This window comes from Mustela putorius, unplaced genomic scaffold (genome assembly GCF_011764305.1).
Source record: "Mustela putorius furo isolate JIRA1106 unplaced genomic scaffold, ASM1176430v1.1 tig00000228_pilon_pilon_pilon, whole genome shotgun sequence".
Lineage (NCBI taxonomy): Eukaryota > Metazoa > Chordata > Mammalia > Carnivora > Mustelidae > Mustela > Mustela putorius.
In genome coordinates, this window is record NW_025421322.1 from 3,084,905 (window position 1) to 3,106,843 (window position 21,939).

Genomic DNA, 21,939 nt, shown 5'->3' on the forward strand with positions numbered 1-21,939 from the left:
ATTGTTACCCCGTCCACCTGCAGGCACCCTGGGCTCTCTAGCCCCTGGGATGAAGCCTGTCCTCTCTCCTTCATATCCTTGGCCCCCAAACTGTGATTGTAGGTTCTCCCCAAGAGACTTGCATTGTGGGGTTGATGCGCAGACGGGGGGCTATGGTGGGGAGGGGAATGAGGTAGTGTCTTACAGAAGCTGCAGCGGAGAGGCCTCCTCCCCTCTAGCTCCTGGTGACTTCCCTGAGGTAGACTTTTGCAAGGGCGTCCCAGCATCAGGAAAGACTCCGCAGGCTGGATGTGCGCAGAACCCACTGTCCACTAGGGGACCAGCTCCTGGGGTGACGCTGAGTCTTGTTCTGAGTCAGAGTTCCCCGGCCTGGCCCACAGGAGATGCTCAACCAAGTTCATCGAGTGAGAAAGTGAATGGTCAGAGACCACCTGTCTTTTTCTCCTGTGGCACCGGGCATAGGCCCTGCTCCCTGTGCAGCAGCCTTCAGTGGCTCCCCACTGTCCCCCAAAGAAAGTTCCAGTTGCATTTCTCAACTTGGCAATGTCAGAGAATCCCTTCCTCCACCTCTCGAGCCCCACCCCAGGTCTTCCCCGATTGCTCCAGTTCCTTAAGAGGGTAAGTCCCATTATTCTCTGAGGGACCACTGTACGTCCAGGCTGTTTTTTCTCCATTTAGCGCCACCTTCCCTTCCCAGCCTTGCTGGTGGAGACCCCGCTCGTAGCCGACATTCCCTACGGAGAACTTCCCGCTGCCAGCCCCCACTGGGCGCGTCTCCTCTGCCCTCTCACCCCATGCTACCCTTTGCCCAGATCTGAGAAATAATGTGACAGAGTCAAAAGAACACTGAACTGAGAGCCCAGAGACTGGGTTTAAATATTGCTGCTTCCACCCTGGCCAAAAGACTTGACCCTTTCTGGATCAGATTGCTCAACTGTCAACTTGGAATGATGATTTCTGCCTCTCCGTCAGGGTTGCCAAGTGGCACAGGGAGAAACAAATTTGAAATGTTTGGGGAACTTGTAAACTGCTTTAAACCCTAGCTTTCCTCCCACCATTAGACTGCCCTGCAGCGAGGCAATGGCTGAGGTAGCACCTTGCCTTAGAGACCTACCTCCTAGGGCTGGGCCCGCTTCCATCGGAGGGGCTGTAGAGATAGGCCACCCTGGGAGAAGTCAGACTCAGGAGCCCCAAAGGCTGCTGTCAGACTCTGGCAAGGGCAGGGTGCTGACGGGAATCTGGGCCACAAGCCACAGAGCACTGGGAATCCTTGTCCAGCCGCTACCGGGAGCCTCTGGGAAGCTGGAAGTCCCAAATCAAGGTGCCGGCATGGTCATGTTCTGATGCGAACCCTCTTCTCGCCTTGCAGATGGCTGCCTTCTTGCTCCATCTTCTCATGGTGGTAGTTGGAGGGCGGGTGGGTGGAGGTGGGACAAGAACAAGCTCTAAGGACCCTAATCCCATCATGGGGTCCCCACCTCATCTGCAACTCATTACCTCCTTACCTCCCAAAGATCTCATTTCCCAAAACCCCCACACTGGAGGGTAGGATTGCAAAGTATGAATTTGGTAGCGGGGAAGGGGACACAATTCAGTCCTTAGCATGCAGTGAGGGGAGAAGACCACCTTCACCCTCAGTGTATTCACATGACAGGAGAAGGAAGCTTCGAGGTCTAACGTTTCTTTGGTGGGAAAGACCAAAGGTAAAGACAGCACTCCAAGCTGGGCCCAAGGGTCAGCGGCACAGTCAGGACCAGAACCTGGGTCCCCTGATTCGGGACCTGGTGCCCAGAGTGAGGTGCCCTCTAAGGGGACGACTCAGCTGAGCCATTTTTGGGGTTGTCTGAGCAAAAGCCATTACAGAGTTAGAGAATGATTAGCTGCTCCTAGTTTTATTATAAGAAACGCCCCAAAATGGTGTAATTCTATCTCCAGGGCCTCATTAACCCGCCTGGCAGGCCACGGTGGCTTTCTCCCTCCGGGGCTGGGCTGGTTTTCACAACCTCCCACGTGGAGCCGCAGACACAGGATTGCCGTCTGTCAGCACCACAGAGGTGCGAGACCACGGAACACATGACCTAGCCGTAGCCATGCCACAGACGTCCGTGACTCACCGGATGAGGAATCTGGATGGAAGCGCTGCTGTCTCCATCAGCGCGCAGGCTCGTGGGATGTGGGCCCTGAACACCCCCGCTTTGTCCTGAAACCTGTAATTATCCTGATCACAGATTGTAGATCCCCTTCAAGACAGGAGCTGAATGGAAGGTGTGGACCTGCCTCCTTAAGGATGAAAGGAAGCGCATTCTTCTCCTGGAGGGAAATGTGTTTTTCCTGCCTCCTGAGATTTTCATACCTCCTCATCTGTTTTATTTAAGTGATGTTTCTCAGTAGTTTGTCCTAGGAGTCTAGACTCTGGATTTGAGTCTGGACACCTCCTTAAGCTCTCCATCTGTTTGCTCTCATTCTCCACAGATATTGACCCTGAACTTACAGCGTGCTGGGCACGTTGTGCCGGGCACTGAGCCTGCCTTCCTGGGGTGGATGCTGGTTCTGTTTCTGCCCTGACAAGCGTTTAAAGTTTCTCAGGGAAGAAGGAAATTAAAAACCTTTCATGTGATGTGGGAAGAAGAGGCACCCCAGGAGCGTGGGTCGAGGAACCCTCAGCTAGTCTAGAGAAAGTTTCCTGAGAAGGAGATGGTCGATCTGACATCTGGAGATTGAAGGAGTGAGCTAGCCAGAGATGGAGGGTATGATGGACTGAGTGTTGCTCTCTTCCCAAATTCATATGTTGACATCCTAACTCCCACAGGTGATGGTATCAGAAGGTGGGGTTTTGGGGGTGATCAGGTCATGAACATGGGGCTCTCATGAATGGGATTAGTGGCCTAATAGGGGAGATCCCGCAGAACCACCCCCATACCTCCCCCAATCCCTTTCACCATGTGAGGGTACAGGGAGAGGTCTCCAGCCTGGAAGAGGGTCCTCACCCAACCATGCCGGCACTCTGATCTCAGATGCCAGCCTCCAGAACCGGAGGCTATAAATTTCTGCTCTTTACAAGCCACCCAGTCTATGGTGTTTTGATATAGGAGCCAGAACAGCCTAAGACAGAAGAGGAAGAGCTTCCCAGGCACAGGAAACAGCATGCAGAAGCCCAGAGAGTGAGTGTGCTGAGTGTTGAGTACCGAGTGCTCGAGGGCAGCAGGGGGAGAACGGGACCTGAGGAGCAGGGGGACAGACCACCTCCAGCCTCTAGAGTTACATGATACTGTTTGGAGGCCCAGCCTCCTTTGAGGAAATGATTTGATTCTGTTCTCTGACAATCTTCCAGCCTGAGGAGACTCTGCTGAGCTCCGATGTGCTGTTGGACCAGAAAACACGAAGGTGGTAGATTTGTGGTCTAATCCCAGCTTTGTCCCCAGCACAGCTGACACAGTTCACCTCGGCAGACTCAGAGACCTTGGGAAAGTCACTTCTCCTCTCTGGCCATCCGTTTCCTCAGCTCTAAAATAAAGGGTTGGACCAGTTAATCTCCCGGGCCCTTCCAGCCCCAAGACAAGGCCTGTGGGGTGCTCAGCAAAGTGCTCCAGAAACACTTGCTGAATGGATGTACTCCTTGCTGGGGTACCGACGGTTCTCCCTGGGCTGAAGGTGCCCCATGATGATGACTCAGGAATGGTGGCTCCCTCTGCCTGTTCTGGAAACACTGAAGTACTTTCCCATAGGGGACCATCTGGCTCTGGGAGGAAGCTGACTCCAAGTTGGTTTCCCTCTTGGTTGAAGAGGAAGCAGCTAGAACCTGTGGTCAGGAAGTTGACTGGAGTGCACTTTGGGCGTTTTCTAACTTACCACATGTGGTTCTTTAACTTATGAGTGACCCAGAGCATCCTCAATGGGATTGATAGAAACTGGACATTTTGCTGAGCAGATGTGAAGTGTGCGCTCTGAAAGGCTGGTGTGGGGGAGAGAGTGAGGACCCCCCAGCATCCAGCCTCCACAGGGCTCTCATTTAAAACATCTGCATAGGGTGCCTGAGGGGCTCAGTCATTAAGGCCATGGTCCCAGGGTCCTGGGATCGAGCCCCGCATCGGGCTCCCTGCTCGGCGGGAAGCCTGCTTCTCCCTCTCCTGCTCCCCCTGCTTGTGTTCCCCTGCTCACTGTCTCTCTCTCTCTGTGTCAAATAAATAAATACAATCTTAAAAAAAAAAATCTGCACATGCAACTCTCTTTTTTTGGTGAGATTTTATTTACTTATTTGAGAGAGAGAAAGAGAGCAAGAGAGCAAGCCTAAGCTGGGAGTGGTGGGGGCAGACGGACAAGCGGACTCCCTGCTGAGCAGGGAGCCTGACAGGGGGCTTGATCCCAGGACCCTGAAATCATGACCTGAGCCAAAGTCAGGGGCTCAACCAACTGAGCCACCCAGGTGCCCTTGCCCATGCAACTCTTAATCTTGGGGTCATGAGAGTTCAAGCCCCACGTTGGGTATAGAGATTACTTAAAAATAAAATGTCTAATAAAATGATAAAATAAAATCTTAGGGGCACCAGGCTGGCTCAGTCAGTAAAGCATGTGACTCTTGATCTTGGGGTGATGAGTTGAAGTCTCATGTTGGGTATAGAGATTACTTAAAAATAATTTTTTTTTAAAGTAGGCTTCACATCCAATGCAGGGCTTGAGTTCGTGACTCTGAGATCAAGACCTAAGCTGAGGCCAAGTCAGATGTTTAACTGACTGAGCCACCCAGGTGCACCCCCCCTAAATAAAGCCTTTAATAAAATAAGAAAAATAAAGGGTGCCTGGGTGGCTCAGATGGTTAGGCATCTGCCTTTGCCTCAGGTTGTATTCTGGGTCCTGGGATGGAGCCCTGCACTGGGCTCCCTGCTCAATGGGAGTCTGCTTCCCCCTCTCCCTCAGCCCCTCTCCTACTCATGCTCTCTCTCTGTCTCTCTCAGATGAATAAATAAAATCTTAAATAAAATAAAATAAAATAAAACATCTGCACAAAACCCCTGGGTGGACGGTCTGGTTACCCTTAACTTTCAGAGTGGGAAACTGAGGAAATGTTTCCTTTTACTCACCAGGTGTTTACAGGGCCTGTGGTGCACCAGGCATTGCACTGGGCAATGGGAGATGCAGGAGGAAAGGGCAGGCGGAGTGAGCGTGTGGTCTCTTGATCAGAGCCCATGCGAGCACAGCCCAGGGAGAGCACAGGTGAAGACCCAAACCAGCAGGTTTGTTCAGTGACAGCAGTGGTATCAGAGGGGCGGATGCCTGCTGCTTTGAGGCCCCGTGTGGGGAGGTCCAGGAAGACCTCAGAAGATGGGGGGGGCAGGGAGACTGAGGAAGGAGAGGCAGAGGAGTGGCTGTGCCGACCATGGTGGTGACTGGGCCCTCGGCTTGGTACTGAGGTACGCATTGAACAATGGTGCTCAGAGCTGGGGGAGGGTGGCCCAGAGGACGTTTCAGGGATTCTGTCTTTTCCAAAGACTCTGAGGATCTCAGGCAGAGGACGGAAGTGATGTGAGAAGGTGTGCATTTTGAAAAGAGGTCTTAGGACAAGGGGAGGGAATGGATTGGAGGGGGTAAAAGAGTGTGTGGAAACCAGTCAGGAGATGCAGCAGCCCAAGAAAAAGACAGCGGTGTCTGGTTCTTGGTGGTGGAGGCGCAGAGTAATCCAGATGCTTGAGAAGGTGTCTGGACACAAGGTCTGGGTCCAGCAACCGCATCTCTCCTCGGGTAGTTTATTGGAATCACCTGTGAGGCTTTCAAGACAGCCAGATGCCCAGGAAGCACCCTAGACCCCCAGAAGCCAGGACTATCTTATACTGGTGTAACCTCGTTAGAGGACAACTTGGAAATGTTTATCAGCTTTTAAATGTTCATACCTTTTAACTGGGCATTTTTGCTTCTGGATATTTATCTTTCAGATAGGTCTTCATGTTGTAGGCGAAACCATATACGCAAGAATATCCATTACAATAATGTTTATAATAGTAGGAGACTAGGCACCGCCTAAATGCCTGCCTGAATAAAACACTGGTTAAATGATGGTGATGGTGCTGGCTTTAAAAGTGATGATGTAGAAGGTCAAAGGTGAGAGAGAGGCAAACTTTTCATTGTAAATCCTTTGCTCCCCATAAGAATTTTTATTTAAATTTTGGCCTATTTTTGACGTAGGTAAGGGGTTGGGGCGCCAGAGTGGCTCAGTCGGTTAATCATCTGACTCTTCATTTGAGCTCAGGTCATGCTCTCAGGGTCACGAGATTGCCTCTTCCTTGCCCCGCCTCCTGCCCCCCTGCACCATGTGCACATGCTCTCTAGCTCTCTTAAAAAAAAAAAAAAAAAGGAATAAGTAAGGGGCTTACAGGGCTTAAGACTCAAAACAATATGAAAAAATGTACATTAAGAAGCTTTGCTCCTGGGATGCCTGGGTGGCTCAGTTGGTTAAGTGGCTGCCTTCAGCTCAGGTCATGATCCCAGCATCGTGGGATCAAGTCCCACATGGGTCTCCTTGCTCAGCTGTCTCCTTGCCCTCTGCCTCTGCCTGCCACTCTGTCTGCCTGTGCTCACTCTAAGAAACAAATAAATAAAATCTTAAAAAAAAAAAAAACAAGAAGAAGAAGCTTTGCTCCCCCTCTTGCCCTCCCATCCTATTCCCTACCTCCCTTCCTATCAGTAAGTGGTGGTAGCCAGCCTCCAAGATGGCCACCAGTGATCCTCATCTCATGGTAGTCATACACTTGTATGGACCCCTCCTTCACTGTTGGTCTGTGTGACCGATAGCATATGGAAAGAACCATGGCTTGTCACTTCTCAAATTAAGTTATAAGAGACACTGTGGCTGCCATCTGGAGCCCTCTCAATCATTTCTTGGATCATTGGCTCTCGGGGAAGCCATGTTATAAGTTGCCCTGTGGAGAAGCCCACATGCTGAGGAACTGAAGCCTCCTTCCAGTGAGAAACTGAGTGATGTCGGCCAATAAAGATGTGAGTGAGGGGCGCCGGGGTGGCTCAGTGGGTTAAGCTTCTGCCTTCGGCTCAGGTCATGATCTCAGGGTCCTGGGATTGAGCCCCGCATTGGGCTCCCTGCTCGGCAGGGAGCCTGCTTCCCCACCCCTCACTACCTGCCTCTCTGCCTACTTGTGATCTCTCTTTCAAATAAATAAATAAAATCTAAAAAAAAAAACAACCCCAAAACCAAAACAACAACAACAACAAAATGACGTGAGTGAGCTCAGAAGCACATCCTTTAGCTCCAGTAGAGCCTTGAGATCACCACAGTCCCTGCTGACAGCGTGACCCCAGACTCTTGAGAGACCCCGAGAGAGAACTCCCCAGCTGAGCCTCTCCTGGATTCCAGACCCCTAGAAACTGTGTGAGATAATGAATGTTGTTTTAAGATACTAGGTTTTGGGGTAACTTGTTACACAGCAACAGATAACTAATACACCATTTTCATTCGTTTATTATTTATCCTTCATGTTTCTTTACGTGAGTAAAAGCAGATACAAGTATATGCTTTTACATACCCACTCCTTTTCTTACCCACACAAAAAATGTTGTACTCTATATACCCCATCCTCTGCCTTTTTTTTTTTCCTTCAATGGTACTTTTTGAAGATTTCAGATCTTTACAGAGAGAACATTCTCATTCTTTTTACAGCTGCTTAATTCCTTGTTGCCGGAAACTTGGGTTGTTTCCCACTTGTCATTATTACAAACAATGCTGCCATGAATAGCTTGAAAGTATATCCCTTCCTGTGGTGCCAGGTACTTGTAGGAGAGAATTCTTGAATTGAGGTTCTGGGGTCAAAGGTCCATTGTGTAACTTTGGTAGATGATGCCAGATACCCCTCCTTAGGGGACATATCCCTTTAATGTGTTTGAATTTTGAACCATTTGCCTGTTCTGCCTTTAAAAATATCTCTGCCGGTGATTCTAATGTTCACATGAGGTGGAGAGCTCACCACAGCTCTACTGTCAACCGATTAGATGCTCTAAGGGGATAAGGAAGGAAAAGATTAAAAACCCAAACTCCACCTGGGCTTTCAAAGCATGCACCCAGTTGGGGCGCCTGGGTGGCCCAGTTGGTTAAGCAGCTGCCTTTGGGTCAGGTCATGATCCTGGGGTCCTGGGATCAAGCTCCATGTTGGGCTCCCCTCTGAGTAGGTAGCCTGCTTCTCTATCTCTCCCTCTGCCCCTCCCCCTGCTTGTGCTTGCTCTCTTTCTCTCTCTCTCTCAAATAAATAAATATAAAAATCTTAAAAAAAAAAAAGCATGCACTCAATAAAATTTCAAACAGCTGCTAATGTGAACGAGCTCTCAGGAGAGCTCAGAAACTCTGGGCTGGGAACTGCTGTGATTGTACATAGCCAAGGGTGACGTAGACAGTGGCTTTGGGCTCGGCAGGCTCCTGATGCATCTGGCTAGTGCAGGTGCAGACCACCATGGTTCAGGGTCTGTGTGGCAAGACTTAGCCACTCTTCTCCATGACGGTCTGAGACGGAGCCAGGACAGGCCATGGGGGAAGCTCCAGAAAGAAAGGGTGTCCTGGGTTGGGGGCTGGGGGGAGGGTATCTGTCTGCATTATGGCTTGACAAGGCTGGCCTGAAAGAGTTACAGCTGTTTCATTATGTTGGAAAATGGAGTATTCTTAATATAAATTCATGGTGAGGAAAAAAATGCTCACCTCCACAGCCAGCCAGCTGTCTGTATTGTGGATCACTCAATTGTATTTCCACTCAACACTATGTGAGGAACGACCCGAAGCCACTGGGGAATGTTCTGCATTAATAATGAGTCTAGATTGTGCCCAGAGAAGTCAGTCATGTTCAGAGCAAACATGACAGGCCAGCTCTGCTTTGACTCTCTTCTGCAGTTATAATTTTAGTTAACATAATATTTTCCCATTGTTCAAAGATTTTGGCAGCACATCTGCCCAAAAGAAGATGGGCAAAATTCCCTTCATGTTTGAAGGCTTACTTTACCATATGGCAGTGCAGTGTAGTTGGGGGAAAACATGGGATTTATTATCAGAAGATTACATGTTGAGTCTGATGCTATCACTTATTAGCAATTGATCTTGGCGAGCCATTAGCCTTCCCCAGCCCGAGTCTCCCAGTGAGTGAGAATAAGAACAGCTGCCTTGACTGATCGACGGGGCGGTTCTCAGGACTCCCCTCCAAAAAGAAATACTGCAAAAATGCCTTAGAAATAAGTGTATGGTCTGTGCCTGATTGTACAAATGATTATGTACTTTGGAGCTTTGCTTTCATAACTTCAATGTGTATCCATTGTCAAATTCTCCATCTGAATTGATGGCGTTGACTCAGAATTGTGTATTGTTCTTATAAGAAGTCACTTCCCCCGTGGCCTCGGTATCAGGCTTTTAAAATACCAGCTTGGTTTTCACAGAGTCACAAGCAGAAGCCACCCCCGTACTGTGGAGGCAAAGCCCTTCTTTTTGCTCTGTCCTGCAACCTTGGGCATCCATGCCTCTTCTCTCTTATCCATATGAAGATGGCCTCTGTGAATCAACCCATCAGCAAAGCTTGTAGGCTCTACCTTCAATATACAGCCAACAGTCTGACACTTGTCACCATCCTGATCGGGGCCACCCGACTTCCGGGAAGAGGTTTCTCCCAGCTCTCCATGCTCTACCTCACCCACACTGAGTACGCCTTTTATGACAAAGCCAGTTCATGTGACCTCACTGCTCAAAAACCCTCCAGGGACCCTTCCTCAGTCAGATCCCACTGCTGCCCGTGAAGCCCATAGGGTCTGCCCCTTGCTGGCCTTACCGGCCTCGTCCCCTGCCAGGCTCGGTTGCGTGGGTCCCAGCTATCTCTTTGCTCTTCCTGAAATGTGCCACACATTCTCCCACCTCTGCAGTTTGCAAATGCTGTTCCTTGCTGAGGGTGCTGTTCCATCCAAATACCACACACTTACTCGTCTCCTCAGGGCTCTGCTCAGGGGCACTGTATCTGCCTGCAGAATGTGAAATACAAGCCCTCTCCAGCCTGGGCACATTCTCTCTCCCTTCTCCTGCTTTTCTCCACAGCCATTTCCCTGTCTGACATATTTATTTGTTTTATTGTTTGTCTTTCCCCTTCTTCCCTCCCAAACCTGCTGCCAACTGTAAGCTTCACAGAAGAGGAAACGGTGTCTTATTCATTGTTAAATCACCAGAACCTAGAAGAGTACCTGACTCAGAGTAGGAACGCATGAAAGAGTTGATGACAGCAGGAGCAGATGAAGAACGGATTACATAAGTGTGACACGTACCTGCGTACATAAGTAGATATTGGATAAGTTGGTATCATGGTTATATGATAGCCAACAAAGATGCACTTATTTTCTAATATTTATAGGCCATGTTATAGCTCTCCTTCTATAAATCATCTTTCATGTGTTTTGTACATTTTTTTATAGAAATGATTTTATTTTGTGTACTCTTTATATATGAAGAATTTTTTGTCCCTAGACATATTTTCTGTTTTGAAATGTGCATCGTGGGATAAGACAGTGTTTTAACTTAAGGTGTCTCAAATATCTTTTAAGATGGAATAAGTTACTAAAAAAAGATTGAATAAGTCAGTAATATATGAACCATTTCCTTCTGTTTCTCTCACTCCAATTGGATTCCCAGAATTGGACTCCTGTGCCTTGGGGGACCACGGCTGTGAACATTCGTGTGTAAGCAATGAAGACTCTTTTGTGTGCCAGTGCTTTGAAGGGTATATACTCCGCGAAGATGGGAAAACCTGCAGAAGTACGTTTTTACTGGGGTTGTCTCACATGACTGTGATTGTGTCTGACCTTTGCATGAATTCTGCCATCCTGATCTCTGCTGAATTCAGTTCCCCTCGAAAGCCACTGCCCCATGACTATTAAATATAATGTGGGGCCCTGGGTGGAATTAGAAAAATGACATCAGGTTAAAAACTAAGGACATGTAAAAAAAAAAAAAACATGGACTTTAGTTGGTTTTAATGGATCAGTATGGGTCCACTAATTATAACAAATGTATCACATTAATATAAGTTACGAATTGGGTATGGGGTTTATAGGAACGCTATGCTATCTTCTCCAATTTCTGTAAATCTTAAACTTTTCTAAAAAATAAAGCCTGTTAAAAGAAAACAAATAAATGAACAGATGAGAAAAGCCATGGCTAGAGGTACAACTGAAGCTGTTCATTTATGCCCTATGGCCAGAAACAAGATTCTAGCAGCTTCTAGCCCTGCCCTTTATTAGCTGGGCAAGTTGTTTCACCTCTCTGACGCTCTGTTTTTCTTTAATAATATTATCATGTTGTTGCTGGGAGCACAAATCTCTTGTAGAGACCCACCTTATGATGAGTCCATATTTATGTGTCAGAAAGCAAAGCCTCTTAGATGGGGCCAAGATGCATCTCTGTTTCATCAAAGGGGAGTGCGTTACCCTGAGCAAATGATTTTCATCCCTATCAGTCATCTTTTCCTCAAGCTTCTCAGAGCACTTGCAAAGAGCAACTTGTGCTGACACGTTTCAAGAAAAGATAGGTAATTGGAATTATGACTCTCATAGTTCACAGACAGGAAAGGTATGGGTCCAAGTGGTTAAGTGATTCTCCAAAGCTATAGGTCAGGGACAAAGCCCAAATTAGATTTCAATGCCAGTCTAAATTGAGGTTTAATCTTCAAAGTTACCGCATCAGACCCACAGTGCTTCCTATTGCTTTCAGAAACTGCCTCTGCAGAAAGCCAATGATTGATTGCATTTAATGGGATATTGAAGTGGTGCTGGTGAGGGATGGGGGGGGAATGATAGTGAGGAAGTTGGAAGAGTTTACCTAAATTAGACCCACTGAACTTCATCCTCAATTTTACTTTCTTCCCATGGATCACTGAGCTCCCGTGGGTGTGGGGTCTGGCAGCTAAGATGGGTGAATCCTCCAAGGGGAAGCCCAGGGGAAAATTTATGTTGGTGAAATTGATTTGACTTGCTCTGCTGTCCTCAGGGAAGGACGTCTGCCAAGCAGTAGACCATGGCTGTGAGCACATTTGTGTGAACAGTAATGAGTCGTACTTCTGCAAGTGCCGGGAAGGATTCAGGCTTGCTGAGGATGGGAAGCGTTGCCGAAGTAAGTTGCCTCCAGGTTGAGATGACTTCTTCCATCGGCGGGACTCAGACACTTAGATAACTTCATTCCGTATTTAAAATCTTCCCCCTGTTGTTACAAGTTCCTGCCTTGGGTGCTCTGAGAGTGTTTGCTAGTGACCCATGCAGGAGACCCTTAGTTCTTCAGGACTTTCTCAGTCAAGGTCACGAGTTGTCAGGCTCTTTGCGTCTCTCCGTTTTCTCCTAGTTGCTGGCCCTTGCACAACCATTGTGTGGATGCCCAGAGCCTCCCACAGAGCCTGGCTAATCTTGGACAGAATTAGAATCTCTGCCAGCAATTACTATGAGGATCAAAGGATAATTACAGTGCTTTTTCTTCTTGGAAGACCTTATAAGTAAGGGTAGAGGGTGGGAGAGGGACTAAGGGATTTTTCTGTGGTTTTATTTATTCTTTTTTGCTATTGTTTGCCTCTGTAGGTCTGTCTGAGAGAATTCTGAGAGTTTACTTAGAAGGTGCATTAGGTTTCCTGGAGAAACAGAGGTGGGCACCATAGCCTAGGCAAGGTGATACATAAAATTAACCATCACAGCGCCCCAAAAAAGAGACAGATGGGACACATGAGCTTGGTGAAGTGGGCATTAGAAGAGCCCAGGGCAAGGATTTTTCCCCACTGGGAGATTCTGAGCTATTAGTCCCTATTTGGGCGTTGTTGGTGTTGGTGTTGAAATTGTATTTGCTTTTGTTGACACTCTGCTCTAGTGGGCAGGATGGCTCTTTTTTAGTTAAGGCAAAATCAGTTCATTTGCTTTTCAGGTTGATTTTGGGGCATTACCTCAGAGACTCCTTTGAGATAACTTGGGACTCCCACATGTCAACAAAGCTGGCTTGAGTGGAGCTCACTGTCCTCATTCCTCCACCAGGACGAGAGGCTCCTATCTTTAGTGAGATGTTCTGTTTGAACAACTGAGTTCCAGGATGCTGGCGGGACCCTGGCCTAACGCTGCAGATCTGCCTGCACAGCCCTGTTTTACCGTCACACTACAGCATTCCCTCAGTGGAGGTCATGCCTGCCGTTCTGCCCATTGTGTCTGCCCCAGCGGAATGTTCATGATTTTATTTCTGTGAACGCACGTGTACACATGGGTGCCATTTATCCACACAATGTATTTTTTTGCTCAGTAAATTGAGCTATTGTACACCAGGCACAACCTCTGCAATTTGATTACTAGACCAATTGCCACCCTTTCCACTTCTAGGGGGATCTGTAGTTACCAATCCCAACTTTATAGGAAGCTTCTCCTTTGAGGGAGCTAATGACAGAAGAGAGCCGTAGGCTTTCATGTGATGGGGGAGGGGCACATGGGAGACGCGTGTCTCAGCTCTGCCATCAACTTCCTGCATGGCCTCAGGTGGCTCCGTGACATGTTTTGAGTTTCTTCATGTATACACTGGGTATAATTATTCCTGTTTTCGTCTTCTCACAGCATATTGTTAAGATTGGAGGGCTGTAACTACTCTGAAGCATTCAAAGTACCTCACACATGAGAAATGTCTATTAATTGAAACTGGAGTGTTTAGGACATCTATGGGAAAAAAATCAGTAGCTTGGGAAAATCAAACCCCAAAGCAACATCAAATAATTCTAGAAATTAATAAGAAATACCCAATCATCCATCTCACCACTCAGGCTTGTGGAGGCTGGGGCTTTCTGAGAGGAGTTTCTCCTTTCCCATGCCCCATCCTGAGTATTAGAATGAAAAAAAAAAGGGGCATATTATAAAAGAAAGTTTAAACAGAGATGGGTTTTTTAAAAAATGGATTAATTCCTTGATCTGTCCTGACATGACCACTCAGTCCGGCTCATCCCTGCACAGATGGAGTTGCTCATCTCCCCGTGTTTCCCTCAGGGAAGGATATCTGCAAGTCGACCTACCACGGCTGCGAACACATTTGTGTTAATAGTGGCAACTCCTACATCTGCAAATGCTCAGAGGGATTTGTTCTAGCTGAGGATGGAAGACGGTGCAAGAGTAAGTGATCTGAACTGGGCTTTCTGCTTGAATTTGGCTTGGGAGCAATCGCTCTTTGGAGTATTTTCAGGAAACAAATCCCTCACCTCTGCTTCTCCCTTCATGGAGCTTAACTGAGGCACCTGTGGAAAAACTTTGTTTGAGTTGACAGTAAGTTCATTATGTGCCAAAAGGCTGGAGTGATCTTAGACTGAATAAGCATAGCTGGAATGAGAGAGGCAAAATTTGTCCTCTGGGGAATTACATTCAGTCTGAGCATTGCATTTTAGGAAAAAAGAGAGATCTATGTTTAAACACTTAAAAAAAAATGCCTTCCAAAGTAGCAGAAAAAAAAATTTTAAGTAAATTATTTTGTAATCTCAGAGTAAAGAAGAACTTTCTAGGGGCGCCTGGGTGGCTCAGTGGGTTAAAGCCTCTGCCTTCAGTTCGGGTCATGATCCCAGGGTCCTGGGATCGAGCCCCACGTCAGGCTCTCTGCTCTGCAGGGAGCCTGCTTCCTCCTCTCTCTCTCTCTCTGCCTGCCTCTCTGCCTACTTGTGATCTCTGTCAAATAAATAAATAAAATCTTAAAAAAAAAGAAGACCTTTCTAAACATGACATGAAACATAAAAACCATTTTTACTTTTATGTTTTTAAGATTTTACTTATCTGTCAGCTAGAGAGGGAGTACAAGTGGGGGAGCGGCAGGCAGAGGGAGAAGCAGGCTCCCCACTGAGCAAGGATCCTGATGTGGGACTCAGTCCCAGGACCCCAGGATCATGACCTGAGCCAAAGACAGATGCTTAACTGAGCCACCCAGGCATCCCAAAAACCATTTTTTTAAGGATTTTATTTATTATTTATTTGACAGACAACAGATCACAAGTAGGCAGAGAGGCAGGCGATGGGGAGGCGGGGGAAGCAGGCTCCCTGCTAAGCAGAGAGACCAATGCAGGGCTCGATCCCAGGACCCTGGGATCATGACCTGAGCCGAAGGCAGAGGCTTAACCCACTGAGCCACCCAGGCGCCCCCCACAAAACCATTTTTAAAAAAGAGAAAATGTCTACTAGGAGATTAAAGCTATGATATCTTTTTTAAAAACCTATTATCAGAGATCAAAAAGGTTGATTATTCCTTAGGTTGACAAAGGTGTATTGTAATAGACAATACATTTATTACTAGGTGTCTGAATCAGTACAGCCTTGAGGAAGGCAGTTGGGCAATTTTAAAAGGCAATTCCACTTCTGTTTGTATTATCTAAATATATAGATACACATACATACTTACATACACACACATGCATACATACATATATGCTTTTGTAATGTTTAAATTATGTTCCATGTGCATGCATTATTTTTTAGAAAAAAAATATTTAAAGAAAAAGGACAATGACAAGCAGGATTTAAGAATTTCAGCACAATGTCAAATGAAAAATAAAGGAAGAAACTGAGGATCTTTGTAGAAAAAGACTCGAGGTACCATTCAAATACCAAAGTGACAGTCACCTCATTGGTGATTTATAGGACAGCGCTGGGGAAGGAGAGAACAGTGGGGAGAAACTGCAGCTCAGCATGAGGACAAAGACACTTTCAGGGAAGCTGTGTGATTAGTTAAGATCATGAACTTCGGGTCAGACTGACCTGGACTTCAACCCCTGTTCATACTACCTGTGTGATCTTGGACAAATTATTTCCCTTCTCCAAGTCTCAGTTTCTTCATCTATAATCTGAGGACAATGCCTCACAGAATCTTCATGAGGATTAAAGGAGATTGTGTATTTACAGGTGCTTAGCCCTGTGCTGGCACATTACCAACCACTCGCCAAACAGTAGCTCTTGTATCGAGCAGCAGCAGACATGTCCAGAGACAGGGCTTTAACGGGGAGGTGATGAGCTCTCCATCAGGAGAGGTGTTCAAGGCCAGGCTGAATGGCTACTGCGTAAGGATGTTATAAGGATATAAATAACAAGAGGGCAGCACTAATGACCTTCAAAGGTTTTGTCCAGCCCTGAAATGGGGGACCTCTTTGAAAATGAAGTTCCGGAGGCAAATCACAGCCCCACTTGCAGTCTCCTTGACTTAACCACGAAAAGAAAATGCCCAAGTACAGTTGGACAGCCCTCTGCAAACAAGTAGCCCGCAAGGAAGCTATCATTCTTCCTGGTCTGGGAGCAGAAGTCTGGTCCTTCTGGCCCTGAAGTTCTTCCACTCCCTCCAGCATCCTTCTTTCCTGGAGAAGCCTTTTGTGCCTCTCTGCATAGAGGTTGCAAGGACTGATTTTGTTCTGTAAGAAAAGAGTGTGGGGGGAAGAGAGGGAAACAGACCTACTGCTGGAAAATTATTCCAGTATTTCTGCAGGCTGCTGGAGAGTCATGTGTGTGCTTAAATTTTTATTCTTTTGATTCAAGAACAGGCTGTGAATGTAAATGAAGAGGAGACTTGGCTTTTTCCTCTTTTGCTAATAAACAATCAATAAGTTGAGTAACAGGAACAAGCACTTAATGGGGCAAGAGAAGAATTCAACCCCCAACAACACACACACACACACACACACACACACGCATTAGCATATCATTTGCTTTTGTGTGTCCTTACTTGCTTGTATTATTGTGCTCCACTTTCCAAAACCAGACAACTGCTTGATACAGAAAAGAGAACGTTATATTGCGTACCATAGACCGTTGGAAATGAGATCATTCATCTGGGATCTGTAAATTCTTTTATGCAGCCCTAAATAACAAAAAGTCTGTCCACACCCAGATTGCCTAAGTATTCACGCGGGCTTTCCTGTCAGCCGTCCAAGTTGCCTGAAGAGCTTCCGTATAGAGAATTCCCAGTGAAGGGGCGCCTGGGTGGCTCAGTCATTAAGTGTCTGCCTTTGGCTCAGGTCATGATCCCAGGGTCCTGGAATGGAGCCCCGCACTGGGCTCCCTGCTCATTGGAGAGTCTTTTTCTCCCTCTCCTGCTCTGCCTACTTATGTTCCCTCACTCACTGTGTCTCTCGCTGTCAAACAAATACATTTAAGAAATCTTAAAAAAAAATAAATTTCCCAGCGATGATTCATTTCTAAGTTTGAATGGGTCAGTGGGGTGTTTACAGGTACGGCACCCAAAGGGCACCACCTCCTTCACTTACTCCGTCCACAAGCATTTGCTGAACAACTATTGTGTGCCAGGTATGGGGGGAAAGAAATGGCCCTTGCTGAGGAGAAGCTGGCAGAGCAGAGAGAAGGACACATAACCAGGTAGCTGGTGGGCGGTACGGGGGGCTAACCGACTCTGCGGGGCTGGAAGCTACGGCATGTCAGGGATTTTGCCTCAGTCCCTATTGTCTTCCTGCCGTGTCCACTGCCTGGCGTGAAGCAGGTGCTCAAGAAGCCAGTTTTTGTCAAATAAATTAGTAGTTGTTAGGAAGACACAGAGTAACAAATATCAGCTCAGTGACTAGGAAATTTCGCTGGAAGGAAGAGATGACGGATTTAAGAATTTAAGAATTTCCTTGTCGGCCGTCTGTCAGAATGCCAGCCCTGGGGGGATGTCACCCTCCTGGAGGGAAGTTGTAGGAATCTTTTGTGCTGTCAGACCCTACAGTGTACTCTACCCACAGCCCCTCCCAGACTTGGCTGTCAGTGACCCAGAGTACAGTGTGGGCCTGGTTTCTCTGACAGTTTGTACCTCTGTCTTGTGATTTTGCTTGTGAAGAATATTCTTTCAATCAATTTAACAATGGGGCACCTGGGTGGCTCAGTGCTTAAAGCCTCTGCCTTCAGCTCAGGTCATGATCCTAGGGTCCTGGGATCGAGCCCTGCATGGGGCTCTCTGCTCAGTAGGGAGCCTGCTTCCTCCTCTCTCTCTCTGCCTTCCTCTCTGCCTACTTGTGATCTCTGTCTGTCAAATAAATAAATAAAATCTTAAAAAAAAAAAAAATTTAACAAGCCACCGGGAAGGCAAATGGGAAAATTACCGTGGATTGTGACTCTCCGAGCCCCTTCTGTCCATCCTGTGTCTGATCTGAGGAACCCAGGGGGCTTTCCAAAGGGGTCCTGCCTCCTGAAGCATGCTTGTCTCCTACTCCAAGTGCATTTTGACCACTTGGCCATCTCGACTGTCCTTTCCTTCCTGTAGGATGCACTGAAGGCCCAATTGACCTGGTCTTTGTGATCGATGGATCCAAGAGCCTCGGAGAAGAGAATTTTGAGATTGTGAAGCAGTTTGTCACCGGCATCATAGATTCTCTGGAGGTGTCCCCGAAAGCCGCGCGAGTGGGGCTGCTCCAGTATTCCACGCAGGTCCGCACAGAGTTTACCCTGAGGAGCTTCAAGTCGGCCAAGGACATGAAGAAAGCCGTGGCCCACATGAAATACATGGGCAAGGGCTCCATGACGGGGCTGGCTCTGAAACACATGTTTGAGAGAAGTTTTACCCAAGTGGAAGGGGCCAGACCTCTCTCCACACGGGTGCCCAGAGTGGCCATCGTGTTCACGGATGGACGGGCTCAGGATGACGTCTCAGAGTGGGCCAGTAAAGCCCAGGCCAACGGTAATAAGGGGTAGAGGTGTGGTGCAGGTCAGTCCAGGGTCAGGGTTCTTAGAGTCACTGGGTGGCCAGGTGGTGAGTGAGAGATGCCCTGAGCTTTGGGAGAGGCTGCTGGTCAAGCTTGGATACACCTTTCCTGTACTGCCCCCTAGAGGCCATGATGGGACCCCTGCGTAGTCTACACCAACCACACCTGAATGGTCTCTGGCCATTTCCTGGCCAGTGTGGGACCTCCAGTGGACAGGAGCGACCCTGCACGCCTTATGATAGCGAACACCCTTGTGTTTGTAGGAGGCAAAAGTTAGCTTTAAAGAAAGTCAAAATGTTGGGAGAGAGCACGACTCAGTTAACTCAGGAAAGCAAAGCCTGTTCTCTGATGTTTTCTAGACTCATGGATGATGTGGGGGAGGGGAGGACGGGAAGTTTCTTTAGTTGTGCCTAGATGCAAAGTGTGGCAGAGGAGCTGTGGCCCCCCAGAAAAAGGAAACCAAAAAGCTAGGATGGTTGGTAGAGCTAGAAGAATGTGAAGTGACTGGATTCCTTGGGGGAAATGAGAAAATTTGAGGTCTTGAAGCAGTTTGCTTGAAAGCCACTTTCTTTAAGAACTTGTTGAGGGTACATTCCTTTAGCAACTGCTGTAAGGGGGGAGAAGGTATGCAGACCAGGGCTTCATCTCAGGTGTTATGGGCCTAGTACCTAGACCAGGCCTGGCAAATAGTCCATGTGTGACTAATACTTGAGAGTAAATGAACAAGGAGAGAAAGTACTAGCAGTCTTATTAGTGGACTCTGTCCCTCCTCACAGAAAGGCTGGCTCACACTGACATTCAAACACTCTTTATGATGGAGGCCATTTTACTGTTATTGTGTACCTCACGGATTGATACCTTTTCCTCTAGGCCAATAGAATAGTAGCCAAAAAGTGTCCTGTCCTGAATCCTCTGAGTGAACTGTAAAAATAGCCTGAGAACGCATATCAAACCCATGAACCCCTCTAGCCTGCATTTTTAAAGTGTACTGGGAGAAGTAGCTTGTCTCCAAAGACAGTATTGTCTCCTTTTATTTGCCTCATTGAGACTGGTCTACCTTCCTCTTTCCCCCATTTAGATTTCCACCAATCACCCAAGGGCAGGTGGTAGGAGATATTGATGTTTATTTGGCTCTAAAATCAACAAAATTTATCTGAAGTGACATCCTCTGATGAATTTAGTTAATGAATTCAATATAATTCAAGTGAATTAAATTATGCATAGCTAATATAATCTTAAAATAGTAATTATCCTTTTTGGGAAATTTGCATGAAGTCACTGGGCTCCTGGACAAATATGTTGATCTTGCCGATAGACCCTACATAGACTTAGAACAAGGCATAACTCTTGCCCCTTGGCTTAAAGAGCACTTTTATGTGTATTTTTTTAATCCGGCCTAATGAATTAGCCAGAACAAGATATCAAGGCTAAAAAAATGTTGAAAATGAAGGAGAATTTAAGTTCTTACTGTGTTTTGCTTTCAAGTGAAGCCTATATGGAGGAAGGGAATCTAATGATTTCTGTTGTTTAGAAAAGGTTTTGGAGCAATCTCATATCCCTGTTGATATCTAAGGTTGGTACTTGGGTTATTCTTTCTGTCTGACATAGAGGATTTCCAAGGGTCTGCAGATTTTCCTTTTCAGCTCAGCACCTCCTCATAAGGCTTTGTCCTTTCAAGAGAAGTAGGTAGAATGCAGCTTCCCTTGCACACCCCCGCCCCATCCTATCCTGTACCTTTAAGAAGTAGAAACTAGGTTAGAAGGTCATAAATTGACATGCTTCTTGGAATTCTCCCAGAAGAGATTCCCATTTAATAAGCCATAAGATACTGCTCTTTTCTACTTTATCCCCAAGGCTAATTCAGGCAGAAGTTGAAGATTTGTTCAATGACCTTGCCCAGAGCTGAGCAAGCAACAGGTTGGTGGTCTAGCTCCCAACCTCCCCTAGTGCCTCACCTTTCCCTCATTGGAACCCCTTCTTTTGTTCATAGGGCTGAAATAAAAATGGCAGAAAGATAAAGGGGGGTTGACCTGGACCCCTCAAGTCACATCACGTAACATGCACCCGGCTTTAGGTATGGTACACACAACTTCCAGACCGTGGGGGCATAGCTCTAACTACCTTCTTCATTTGCTCTGCAACATAGGCATAACTATGTATGCTGTCGGGGTAGGAAAAGCCATTGAGGAAGAACTACAGGAGATTGCCTCCGAGCCCACGGACAAGCATCTCTTCTATGCCGAAGATTTCAGCACGATGGGAGAGATAAGTGAAAAACTAAAGAAGGGCATATGTGAAGGTACTGTAATTGACCTCGAGGAGAGCAGCTATGAACGCTTGGAGAAGCAATTCTCAACCTGTTCCTCCCAAGTGCTCAAAAAAGTGCCTCCCTGGTGTTTGGGGCCAGTAATGTCTGGAAACACTATGCCCAAAAGGGGGAAACAGGAGAGAGAAGACAGGATTGATTCACAGCTAACACTGCGTGAGCGCTTGCTCTGGGCTTGGCAGTGTGATCAATCTTTTGACACACGAGCACAGTTCATCCCCACAAAAGCCCTCTAGAAAAGAACATTGAGCTAAGACACAACCATTATACACAGCACAGAGGTTCCATTTTAGGAGATGCCTGTAATTGGACTGGAAAGGGAAGGGAATCCTTTCAAATGTAAGGAACACCTTGCTGCAAGGAGTGGTTCTTCTGTTTACAGAACACAAGCCAGCCCTTTAGAACCTCCATTTTGTTCTGTCCCAGAGCTTTCCGTGCTGATCTCACTGTGCCAGGACAGGTAGAGCAGCTCTGCCCTGGCTCGCTACTCCTGCCCCAGGTTCGGTCACCAGCCAAATCCTAAGCTAAGTGATGTGTTTCACTCCTCCGAAGGAAAGCAATAAGAGGGAGGGGGATGGGGTGAGAGGGCCTTTTTAATGCCCAGGAGAGATTTCACCTCTTGGCTGTTTCCTTCCAACTGAAATACCTCTTAGAGGGGGTCCCCCTGCAGTTTTAGTCCTTGGCCAACGTGACTTTTTTTCCCACCCCAACTTCTAGGCATGGAATTTGTGAGGGCATTCTTAAGTAAGATGCACTTAAGGGGTCCAGGTTTCTCTTACTAGAGAATGTCCCTAGTGTGGTCTTGGATTACCCTGGAAACCAATTGCTTTTTGAAACTGGTGTTACCAAATAAAACTGAAACACCCTGGGTGACAGCAGGTAGGTGGGGAGCTGGTCTGGGACGTTTCCTAAGGAACACACACGCACGCAGAC

The 21,939-nt window shown here is 47.2% G+C and overlaps 1 protein-coding gene across 5 annotated transcripts in view; it reads left to right on the forward strand.

Moving 5' to 3' along the window:
- Positions 1–21,939, forward strand: part of MATN2 (matrilin 2) — a 134,779-nt gene that overhangs the window by 108,869 nt on the left and 3,971 nt on the right. For 3 of the 5 annotated variants that reach the window (XM_045077972.1, XM_045077970.1, XM_045077975.1), the window contains 5 exons: positions 10,649–10,771; positions 12,002–12,124; positions 13,978–14,133; positions 18,242–18,655; positions 20,827–20,979. In XM_045077972.1, the coding sequence (XP_044933907.1) occupies positions 10,649–10,771; positions 12,002–12,124; positions 13,978–14,133; positions 18,242–18,655; positions 20,827–20,979 (969 nt within the window). The remainder of the gene's footprint in view (positions 1–10,648; positions 10,772–12,001; positions 12,125–13,977; positions 14,134–18,241; positions 18,656–20,826; positions 20,980–21,939) is intronic. The other 2 variants (XM_045077973.1, XM_045077971.1) reach the window with 1 other exon arrangement.